General features: G+C 42.7%; 1 protein-coding gene across 2 annotated transcripts in view; it reads right to left on the bottom strand.

Annotated features, from left to right (window-relative positions):
• Window positions 1-9,353, bottom strand: part of LOC134087994 (NACHT, LRR and PYD domains-containing protein 3-like) — a 20,162-nt gene extending 10,809 nt beyond the window's left edge. For both annotated transcript variants that reach the window (XM_062541880.1, XM_062541881.1), the window contains exons 1-8: window positions 9,330-9,353; window positions 8,705-8,809; window positions 4,978-5,082; window positions 3,882-3,995; window positions 2,730-2,843; window positions 2,499-2,574; window positions 2,063-2,267; window positions 1-1,615 (exon numbers count right to left, since the gene is read on the bottom strand). The exon at window positions 1-1,615 is cut by the window's left edge and continues 180 nt beyond it. In XM_062541880.1, the coding sequence (XP_062397864.1) occupies window positions 1-1,615; window positions 2,063-2,267; window positions 2,499-2,574; window positions 2,730-2,843; window positions 3,882-3,995; window positions 4,978-5,021 (2,168 nt within the window). In that variant the 5' untranslated portion in view covers window positions 5,022-5,082; window positions 8,705-8,809; window positions 9,330-9,353. The remainder of the gene's footprint in view (window positions 1,616-2,062; window positions 2,268-2,498; window positions 2,575-2,729; window positions 2,844-3,881; window positions 3,996-4,977; window positions 5,083-8,704; window positions 8,810-9,329) is intronic.
• Window positions 9,354-12,500: the final 3,147 nt, after the last annotated feature.

The following is a 12,500-nucleotide window of genomic DNA, read 5'->3' as shown; positions in this document are numbered from 1 at the left end:
TTGCCCTTCCTCAAGTAGCCCTGGACCTCCTCCACCAGAGAGTGGTCATTCAGTTCATTCAGACAGTGGAACAGGTTGATGCATCTCTCTGGGGTGGTGGTTTCTCTGATATTCTCCTTGATGTACTTGACTGTTTCCTCTGTGTGTAATGAGCTGCCTCCTGACCTTGGCTGCAGGTCTTGTAAGTATTTCTGATTGGACTCCAATGAGAGGCCCAGAAGAAACCTCAGGAAAAGATCCAGGTGTCCATGCTCACTGTTTAATGCCAGATCCACTGCAGTCTTGTATAGGTCATTGATGTTTTCATTCTTTGTCTTCAGAATTGAACCAGCAGCTCTTGGTTGTTGATCCAGTATATTGACTCCTCTGTTCTGAAATGTGAGGAACACATATAGAGCTGCTAGAAACTCCTGAATGCTCAGATGAACAAAGCAGAACACTTTCCCCTGGTACAGCCCAGCCTCCTCTCTGAAGATCTGAGTGCACACTCCTGAGTACACTGATGCTTGTCTGACATCTATTCCACACTCTCTCAGGTCCTCATCATAGAAGATCAGATTGCCCTTCTCCAGCTGTTGAAAAGCCAGTTTCCCCAGTGACAGAATGGTCTTCTGGTTCCACATGTTTTCATACTTCTGACTCCTATGTTTGGATTGTATGATCAGGAAGTGTGTGTACATTTGAGTCAAATACTTTGGAATCTCTCCACTCTCTGCTTCAGTCATGATGCACTCCAGAACAGTGGCTGCCATCCAACAGAAGACTGGAATGTGGCACATGATGTAGAGGCTCCGGGATGACTTCAGGTGTGTGATGATTGTGTTTGCCAGCTGCACTTCTGTGATTTTCTTCCTGAAGTACTCCTCCTTCTGTGGGTCACTGAAACCCCGGACTTCTGTTACCTGATTCACACACTCTGGAGGGATTTGATTGGCTGCTGCAGGTCGGGAGGTGATCCAAACAAGAGCAGAGGGAAGCAGATTCCCCTGGATCAGGTTTGTGAGAAGGACATCCACAGAGGCAGATTCTGTTAGGCTGTAGATGCATTCATTGTGCTGGAAATCCAGAGGAAGTCTGCTTTCGTCCAGACCATCAAAGATAAAGGCAATGTTGTATCGGTCCTTGTTGGAGAAGGCAAAGTCTTTTGTTTCAGTGAAGAAATGATGAATGAAGTCCAAAAGGGTGAAGTTTTTGTCCTTCATCAGATTCAACTCACGAAAAGGAAGAGGAAATATGAAATGGATGTTTTGATTTGCTTTGCCTTCAGTCCAGTCCAGAATGAACTTCTGCACAGAGACTGTTTTTCCAATGCCAGCCACTCCCTTTGTAAGCACTGTTCTGATGGGTTTGTCCTGTCCAGGTAAGGGCTTGAAGATGTCCGTATATTTGATTGCTTTTTCCTCCTGTGTTACTTGTCTCTTGGATACCATCTCAATCTGTCTGACTTCATGTTCAGTATTCACCTCTACACTTTCCCCTTCTGTGATGTAGAGCTCTGTGTAGATCTTCTCCAGAAAAGTAGACTTTCCTTGCTTTGGGATGCCTTCACATACACTCTGACACTTCCTTGCTAGCCTATATTTGAGCTCTTGTTGACATCTAGGAAGCAGTCCATCTGGATATAAAGACACATAATTAAGTCAGATGTATTACAGAAGTATGTGAAGTGAGCCATTTGCAGTAGCACTTGTAACCTTCATCAGAACATGTTGCGACAGATTACATCCTTTTAGTAGTCATGGCAGTTTGTGCCTAATGATCATTTGCTAACTTTCATCCAGTGAACTCACATAAGAATCTTATGAGGACGTCAGAAATTATAGTTAAGAATAATATGACAGGTAATATGGCAATATCTGTTGTAAATCCAATCGTTCAAGGATTCCATTGATGTTTTAATCACTTCACTCAGAATACAAATAAATAAACCCAGTTACTTTTGGCACGGATTGGATTAGATATCACTGGAGTAATTAGCTGAACATGACTTCTGCCAGATTCTTAAATGTTTTTAAAATTGTGTAACAAACTAAGCTCAGTAATTAATGAACAAATGACTGACATTTCTCCAGCTGCTGAGCGAGGATCTCCTGACTCATGTTCCTCAGGATGTGCACTGCAATCTTCAAAGCTCCATCTCTGGCATCTCTCTGGTCCTCCTCATCCTCCTCTTCATCACAAGGGGATTCTGGGTAATCATGACTCAGGAGCTTCTTGAATCTCTTCAGTTCCGTCTTCATGAAGGACATGACTTTTTCCTCAAGCTTCTGTTCCCCGAAAACAAGTCATTCCATCAGTAATGAAATAAACATGAAGATTTGATAAGCAAATATTCTCTATTTGCTAGTCCACAAACATTCCCTATTTCTTCAGTGATTTCCAATTTATTACATTACACCATAACATAACCATGTAAAATGACTGTAGAATAATGTTTTTACATGTTCATGATTATTTAGTTTTTGACATCTGTGGATGAATATTTAATACACACACACCTTGAATAATGTAGACAGGTCTTCTTGATAGGCTTTGCTGAGGGTCGGATGAATTGTTTGTTCTTCCTGTTGGATGCTGAAGGAAATAAGCAGATCAGCAGTCAGCAGCGCTTATGTAATTGCCACAAATATATTAAGAAGGAAATGCACAGTAATGTACGTTATATCCACTTAACAATCTCTTGGTACAAAAAAAGACCAAGACTATCTCCAGATGGGGACCATTCTTACCTGGCTTCAGGATGACTGCCTCCCTCTCTGAAGTCGATAATCTCATCCTTTGAGCGATGGCTCTTCATGGACACACAGCTGGGTGCAGGGGAGTGTGTCCTCTCATCCACTGACCTTCAGCAAAGTAAACACATCATACAGCAGAAACTCATTAACTGCAGGGTTCCAATAGAGTATGTGATGTGATGAACTAAGTCCATCTGATGTGGTGATTAGGGGCAGTTATTTAACTCCACAGTGAACCACACTACACACACACACACAACCTCACTACAATCATTTGTTTAAATATTTAAAATGTTATACATGGCAACACATACTATCATGTCTTGTGTTTTCATTCTGTGCCCAACTTGAGTTTTTGGGGTCTAGTCTTGCCAAGTACTGAATATTGTCTCTCTCTCACTCGCGCGCACACACACACACACACACACACACACACACACACACACACACACACACACACACACACACACACACACACACACACACACACACACACACACACACACACACACACACACACACACACACACACACACACACACACACGTGTGTGTAACCTGGTCTCATTAGTGAAATGCTCTAGGAGAATGTGAGAATGAAGGCAATGCTCTGCCTTCAGAAACAGTCCTAGTTATAACCTCTCTTCCAAAGTTTACAATACTTTGGTTTGTTTCTAAGACATTCTCCACACTACTGCCGGAATATATGGCTATTTTCTGCCTTGGTTTGGAAACATATTGATGTGGCTCCATGCTTACTTCTACATAGTACAATCCTAAAGCGCAAACTAATTGCAATGTAGGCAAACTTCAAGAGTTTAATATCGGGAATTGCCCAAGGGATATCACTGGGCCGGCACCTTGCCTATTCTTATTGAGTAACCTCTAGCCAACAAAAAACAGCAAAGAAAAAAAATGTAACAACAACAACAACAACAACACAGCTTCACTAAAATGCTGGTGTTTGCTTATGAAGATATGATTTATACAAGATAAAATCACTACATGGACTATACAAGTGTACTGTCCATAAGTCATTCATACAGTACAGTATGTGTCAACATAAGATGACAGAAAGTCACATGCTCTGGAATTCAAGTCTGCACAGACATTATAATCTTTCTTTCCAGGTGGAGACTATTCTTACCTGGCATCAGGATGACTGCCTCCTTCTCTGAAGTCGATGATCTCATCCTTTGACCGATCGCTCTTCATGGACACACAGCTGGGTGCAGGGGAGTGTGTCCTCTCATCCACTGGCCTTCAGCAAAGTAAACACATCATACAGCAGAAACTCATTAACTGCAGGGTTCCAATAGAGTATATGTGATGTGATGAACTGAGTCCATCTGATGTGGTGATTAGGGGCAGTTATTCAACTCCACAGTGAACCATGTGCTGTTCTGTGATCATTGTTCAGCTCACTACAATCATTTGTTTAAATATTTAAAATGTTATACATGGCAACACATACTATCATGTCTTGTGTTTTCATTCTGCACCCAACTTGAGTTTTTGGGGTCTAGTGCTGCCAAGTACTTGAATTTTGGGGGTCTAGTATTGCCAAGTAGCCAACTGAATATAGTCACATACACACTCACACACACACACACACACACACACACACACACACACACACACACAGACACAGACACAGACACACACACACACACACACACACACGCACACACGCACACACACACAAACATATTTCTCACTTGATAATTGTTGAATAAGACAGAATACAGAAGAAATACTACCTGCTTTCTAGTTCTGAATGAATGTAATGCTAATGTCAAACAATTCAACTCAATTCTATCAACTGCAGAGTGATCATGAGTGGTGAAGTGTCCAAGTGGGGTTGTGGATATCCAGGATCTCACTCATGTAATGCCCCTTTCTCTTATCACAGAGGAATTAAACATCCTACCGCTCCTAACTGTATAATCTCAATTAAACAGACCAGCCTACAATATCACACATAGGAAGTCACATGCTCAGGATTCCATATCCAGACCTTTTAAGGTCTTTCTTTCCAGGCGGAGACCTGTCTTAGCCTACTGAACATCAGGGAATGTAATGTTAACGGCAAACAATTCAATAAAATGATATCAACTGCAGAGTGATTGTGTGGTGAAGTGTGTGAGTGGGTTGTGGATATCCAAGATCTCACTCATGGCCCATACAACACAGGATCATGTTCATAATAGATCATGTATAATCCCAGTGAGAACAGAGCTCACCTTGCATGTCCATGGCCACCAGCAGAGGCTCCATGCTGACTCATATTGGAGGCAGAGCTGCAGTCACTTCCTCATCAGCACCATGAAGAAAATCATATTTGAGAACTGCAAAAAGAGGTCAACAAAACATGTGAAATAGCCTACAGTAGGCTACAATTAAGTGAACTGAGTAGCTTTGAACACATGTGCAGGTTCACTTCATGGCATATGGGCTGGTAGGCTATGGCAGCCTATTCCACTGTGTCTGTGGGATGATACAGTAGCTAATGCAATTCACATTGTGTTTTCAGTGCTTGGTCCACTGTAGGGCAGATTACACCAAGAGATGAGACCAATTCCATCTGTAGTTTACGTTTTTCCCTAATAGGGTAAACCAGAACATATCTATCCATATCATCATAACCATAACATGTTAACTACCTTGGCTATTGATACAGCTTAGCCTAGGCCTACCGTAAACAACTCGCCTCATCAACCCCGTAAATCACAGGTGTCAAACTCAAGGCCCGCGGGCCAGATGCGGCCCGCCACGTCATTTCATATGGCCCGCGAGAGCTTTAAGGGTCTGATACAGTATGTGGCCCGCGAGAGCTTAAAAGGTCCGATACAGTTTTTGCGTATAGGCAATACACTGCAATACAATGCACGCATGTGAGACTGACAGGGAGGCAACATCAACCACCTTCCTCTATGATCAGTGTAACTGGCTACATCAGATGTGATAGCAATGTGTACGTGTGAAAACAAAATAGACCAGTATTCTAAACTATTTTAGCGAACGGAGCGTCTAAATTACGCGCTCGGTTTAGCCTGCCTGTGAAACGCATGATTGTATGAAGTGCGTGTGCTTCTTTGAGAGGGGAATCGATGTAAGTTGTAAACTACGTGATACGTTTACGTCTACGTTTAAAAGGCATGTATAATTGTGTGTAGTCCTATTATCCAAAAAATCCAGCTCTAAATCCTTGCTAATCGAGCAAGTGATTGTTTGGCCAAAAGCGAAAATAAGCCTATTCTGACCGAGAAGAGGTGCATTCATATCAGGCAAGCAGAGGTATGCTAGAAGTTTGTAGTAATCGCCCTGTTGCTTTGCATTTTCATTTCAGTTTAAAACGAACAACATAGAATCCACACAACACCTTTCAACTTTAAAACTTAAAAGAAAAAGTCCACCGGGACCGTTCGCTTCTACTGTATGTGAACGATGTAGGCTAGTGACGCATTTCATATGGATGCACTTTTTGACATGACAGTTAGCCTACTCGTTTGCATCACTTGCTAGATGTAAAACTGCATTTCGTTACTGGTATTTCACTCGTGCAATGACAGTAAAGTTGAATATACTCGAACCTAAAAACTCAGAAATATGGAAAAAAAAAAAAAAAGAATCCATGGCATGATCTCTTCCTTACGGTGGTGTATTGCTGTCACACTAGAAATAAATAAAAGGCTCAGTATCAGGTAATTACGTGAAAGTTTCAAGTAATTACGTGAAAGTTTCTTGTTATAACAAGATCTTTTTCACGTTTTAACAAGATATGTTTCATGTTATTACATGAAATTATCACGTTATTTCGTGATAATGATATTTTCACGTTATAACGTGAAAATATCATGTTATTTCAAGATATGATATTTTCACGTTTTTACAAGATATGTATCACGTTATTACTTGAAATTATCACGTTATTTCATGATAATGAAACTAAACAGAAGGAGGGGCAAGAAAGGCTGGTTACTATGGCTCACGAGTCAATCAAATTCTATGTTAAGCTCGGTTTATGGCGATTTTCCAGTTATTAAACTTGTGGATGATATTGTTATAAATGCAAACACCCGAGCATTGTCCAGAATATTGTAGTGAACGGTGTTTACTGGCTACGACGGCTGTGCCCCCACTGAACAAATTGAATGATTGACTGATTGATTGAGGAGTGGTACACCTGCAGCTTGTCGACTGTGGATGATTATCAGGGATAAAGAGTTGCGAGTTGGGGCGTGCGAGAGGGAGCTCGGGCTGGTGTGAGTCGCGCGGCCAGCCGGAGCGTTTGGCTACTTGTGGACTCTCGCTACTGTGGATTACCTGAACTCTGTGAGCTAACTGTGGCTACTTGTGGACTCTATCGCTACTGTGGATTACCTGAACTCTGTGGGCTAGCTGTGGCAACTGGGACTCCACGAACTAACAGGCCTGTGTGAGTGTGTGTATTGTGCGTGTGTGTGCGGGCATAGTTAGCCCCAGGCCGGGGTTAATGGCCAGTTCCCCTAGCATAACTCCGCCATAGAGAGGGCTGTTTTAGGTGGGTTGTGTGCGGATGAATGCAGAGTGGGTGCATTCGGAAGGTTGGGTTGTGTGTGTCAACTTTAAATAAATTGTAAAACGTGACTCCCTGTCTGTGTGTGATTTGACTCCTCCGACCACGAAACAAATATTACAATATTCTGCACCTGTATGCAGTGGAGTGGCAATCGGGAGAGTCGGGAAGAATCCCGGTGTGGCGTTTTGGGCCGTGCTGATGATTATTGTGATGAAGTGATCTCAAAAAGCCTGCACTGTGTGACTGCAGCGCTCTCCCAGCGGCCTCTCCCCGCAGCCCTAAAAATGACCACGATGACCTGACATGCAAGCTAGCCAAAGCGCCCAAATTGCGTAAACATTCACAAATGTATCAAGGCCCTTTCTCCGTCTTGCGTTAAGTTGCGTTAAGTGGATGGGAAGAAGACGCAGAACTATCAGGCTGTGTGAGCAGGCTACTCCTGCACCTCTCTGTCCGCCTCCTTAGCGGCTCTCTGCCGATACACAGACTGTGAGCAGGCTACTCCTGCTCACCTCTATCCGCCTACGCAGCGGCTCTTTGCCGATATACAGCCCTGCTCCTGCTACTTGGTCAGATGGCGACTATGTAGGCTACTGTAGCCTACACACATGCTCAAAAGCAAAAGCAACACTCATCAAGCAGCACTGCAATAGCAGCCAGACAAGCCTGTTCTCATTCAGCCTATGCCAGCCATAGGCTCTCCAGCCTGGTCTCGTTAAGTTTCGTTATCATGAAATAACGTGATAATATCATGTAATAACGTGATATATCTTGTAAAAACGTGAAAATATCATATCTTGAAATAACATGATATTTTCACGTTATAACGTGAAAATATCATTATCACGAAATAACGTGATAGTTTCATGTAATAACATGAAACATATCTTGTTAAAACGTGAAAAAGATCTTGTTATAACAAGAAACTTTCACGTAATTACTTGAAACTTTCACGTAATTACCTGATACTGAGCCTTTTATTTATTTCTAGTGTGACAGCAACACACCACCGTAGTGGCGAAATCTAGGGTGGTCTTTTTTAGTGTCTAACCTATAGGGCCTAACATCAAAAGATCGATGGTCATCAGATATAAAAGATATAAGCGCCTTTGAGTTTCAAAATGTTTGAAGAGGCGGAGCTGCACCTGACAGAATCTCACACGTGAGATAACTTTGTTTTTTCAAGATAATTGATTGGTCAGTAGTCAGTAAGATTGGTCAGAGGGTGGTAGTTTTTCACGAGGTTATAGCTTAGCACATAACATGCTCCCGACCAGGCTTGCTTGTGAGCATAAGATACCATGGTGATACAGCATGTGTAATGTTGTGCAATTCTGTGGAGGTGTTTTGCTCCTTGGAGTAAAACAGGTTAATAATTAATTTATAATCCCAGTGAGAACAGAGCTCACCTTGAATGTCCATGGCCACCAGCTGAGGCTCCATGCTGACTCATATTGGAGGCAGAGCTGCAGTCACTTCCTCATCAGCACCATGAAGAAAATAATATTGGAGAACTGCAAAAAAAAGGTCAACAAAACATGTGAAATAGCCTACAGTAGGCTACAATGAAGTGAACTGAGTAACTTTTAACACATGTGCAGGTTCACTTCATGGCATATGGGCTGGTAGGCTATGGCAGCCTATTCCACAGTGGGACGATAGCTAATGCAATTCACTGAATTGTGTTTTCAGTGCTTGGTCCACTGTAGGGCAGATTACACCAAGAGATGAGACCAATTCCATCTGTAGTTCACGTTTTTTTCCCTAATAGGCTAAACCAGAACATATCTAGGCATATCATAACATGTCAACTAGGCTACCTTGGCTATTGATACCTAGCTTAGCCTAGGCTATTATAAACAAACTCGCCTCCTCAACCTCGTAAATTATCTTAATGGACGCCTTCAGTTAACCTACATTACTGATTTTATTGAAGTGTAGGCCTACAGACCCATTTTAGCCAACATAAAGAACAGACTATTTACCCAACTATTCAACATTCCCCAGGTCGTTGATATTTTAGAGTAAACTTACTGTACGTGGTCGGTGACATTTGTGTCCAGTCTACCGATGTGTAGCGAAGCTCTTTCACTTTCTCTTTAGAAATACGGAAGTTGATGTAGCCTGGTAAAGTTGGTTTTATGTTGGGTGTTGGATATTCGACATTCAAAAAATCTATGCAATATTGAGTTGTTGCAGGAAATAACTTTGAATGGCGGCACGCTCTGTGTCACGGTGGCAGTGCGAGATCCTCATTGCAGCTTTGATTGTGACTGACTGTATAATATTGATGTCATGGGAGGGTGAGGAGGGTCGGGATGCTCACTATGGATGACATAGTGCCACACTGGCTGCCCGGATGCCACACTGGCCCTCTCTCCCACTCACTTCCTGTCATTATCCACTGTCCTATCTCATTGAGGCATGAAAAACCTAAAAAATATTTTAAAAATATTGATATAAAAAAAATAAAAATAAAAATGTGAGTTTGATAAATTCCTGCTCACTTCCTTGTGCCACTGGCCAGTAGGCTGCTCCTGTCTCCGGAGAGGGCACACAGACAGACAGACAGACAGACAGACAGACACCAACAGGAAGGCTGTGGTTCTGTGACTGCTTCTGTTTCGAGCACAATCACATAGTCAGTGCCCACAGCTTTGCCAGCTAGTTTTACCCTTCCTGTTAAGGATTCCCCCCCCCAGCTTAAATGTTCAAACCCTGCAGTTCTTCTCGTACTGACCAGGATTACCATTGCAACAACACATCATCAGTAGGGTAAAACGAACCTGTCTCACAACGGTCTAAACCCAGCTCACGTTCCCTATTAGTGGGTGAACAATCCAACGCTTGGTGAGTTCTGCTTCACAATGATAGGAAGAGCCCACTTATCAGATGTCACCGTTGCAATATTCAGAGCTGCTGCATTGATCTATTGATATTGTCTGGAAAAGTCAAACTCACAATAGACTTGCCTACAATTGTGTCAAGAGAAAAAATGTTGAATACCAATGTAGGGTTTTTATATTTTATAAATATATTATTTTCTATCGTACTATGCTAAACAATTCAAATATTATTTGAAGTCTTAATTGAATGGCAGCTGTTCACTGATGTTTCTTTTTCAGCTTCCAGCCTCCCTGTGGGTACCCCGTGTTTCACGTCACAGTGCTGTGACCTGTTGCTAATCCCCTGAGTAGAGTAAGTGTGCACACTTATGGAAAGGGCACATACAGGGTTCATGTGAACCATCACACACTCACACTCACACCCCTCCCACCACTTACACACCTACACTGCAAAAACAGCTTGTCTAGTAAAATCAAACCAAGTCCTATTCATCTTATATCAAGATCAAACATCTAGCTGGTGTTGTTTTCAGTACAAAGAGATTTGTCTAGCAATTTCTCAGAACATCATTTGACTTGATTAATTAAATAAGACTTTGGCTTATTTTAAGACGTCTCGTTCTGAAACAAGGTTCTGACTGCGATGGAGTCCTAGGCGAGATTTTACTTACAGTATTAATACGTAATAATACAGTAACATTTATATTACAGTATGCATTTGTACTTGATTTATTTAACTGCTAGAGTAATAAGGAAGACATTGTGTAATGTTTGTCATTATTAATTTGTTGTGGATTAGATGTTCAACCTGGAAAGCGTAGCAGAATGGTGGAGAGAAGTGGCACAGTGTGCACTGTTCTGAGACTGAACGTGGCCGTACAGTTTGCACTGTGCTGAGACTGAACGTGGCCATGCAGTGTGCACTGTGCTGAGACTGAACGTGACCATACAGTGTGCACTATGCTGAGACTGAACATGGCCATACAGTGTGCACTAAGCTGAGACTGAACGTGGCCATACAGTGTTCACTATGCTGAGACTGAACGTGGCCATACATGGTGCACTGTTCTGAGACTGAACGTGGCCCTGGCCCCATACACTGACTGCAGGGCTATCCAGCCTGCATGTAGCCACAGTGTCCAGCAGAGGGCAGTGCAGGCCCATTTCTCCTCACACTCCAGCACTGATAAGCTCCCACAGATCACAGCAGGCAGCCAGACTCAGGCCCTGTGAGAGGAAGTGTCTGCCCTGTTTGCTACTGTATGTGTTTATTAGAGAGCTCAGTAAGCTTTCACACACACACGCACACACACACACACACACACACTCACACACACACACAGGCCCTGTGAGAGGAAGCGTCTGTCCTGTTTGCTACTGTATGTGTTTATTAGAGAGCTCAGTAAGCTTTCACACACACACACACACACACACACACACTCACACACACACACAGGCCCTGTGAGAGGAAGCGTCTGCCCTGTTTGCTACTGTATGTGTTTATTAGAGAGCTCAGTAAGCTCAACCATTGAAACACAGTCCACTAATGTAGGTAAGCTGTGTGCACATGTTTACGGTTTCTTTCTCCAAGGCTATTGTAATACACACACACATGTTAGTGTTCTTGTAGTCCAGGGTTCTTCAGTGTTGTGGGTGCATGTTAGTGTTCTTGTAGTCCAGGGTTCTTTAGTGTTGTGGGTGCATATTAGTGTTCTTGTAGTCCAGGGTTCTTTAGTATTGTGGGTGCATGTTAGTGTTCTTGTAGTCCAGGGTTCTTTAGTGTTGTGGGTGCATATTAGTGTTCTTGTAGTCCAGGGTTCTTTAGTGTTGTGGGTGTTAGTGTTCTTGTAGTCCAGGGTTCTTTAGTGTTGTGGGTGCATGTTAGTGTTCTTGTAGTCCAGGGTTCTTTAGTGTTGTGGGTGCATGTTAGTGTTCTTGTAGTCCAGGGTTCTTTAGTGTTGTGGGTATATGTTAGTGTTCTTGTAGTCCAGGGTTCTAGGCCTCATGTGGTCTCTGCTGTCTCCCTCCCTACAGATGCCATATGGGTTCTGTCCACTAGAGGGCACTGGAATGCAGAACTGGGTCCCCACCTGTTAACACCTTCACCTGTTGTGTTTGTGCATGTTGATGATGATGATGATACCCACATTGTGGAAATGTTACTGCACCTGTAAACACCTTCCCCTGTTGTGTTTGTACATGTTGATGATGATGATGATACCCACATTGTGGAAATGTTACTGCACCTGTAAACACCTTCCCCTGTTGTGTTTGTGCATGTTGATGATGATGATGATGATACCCACATTGTGTAAATGTTACTGCACCTGTAAACACCTTCCCCTGTTGTGTTTGTGCA

Source organism: Sardina pilchardus, chromosome 7, assembly GCF_963854185.1.
Source record: "Sardina pilchardus chromosome 7, fSarPil1.1, whole genome shotgun sequence".
Lineage (NCBI taxonomy): Eukaryota > Metazoa > Chordata > Actinopteri > Clupeiformes > Clupeidae > Sardina > Sardina pilchardus.
Note: the sequence above shows the minus strand (reverse complement) of the source record. Positions and strands in the feature narration are given on the sequence as shown.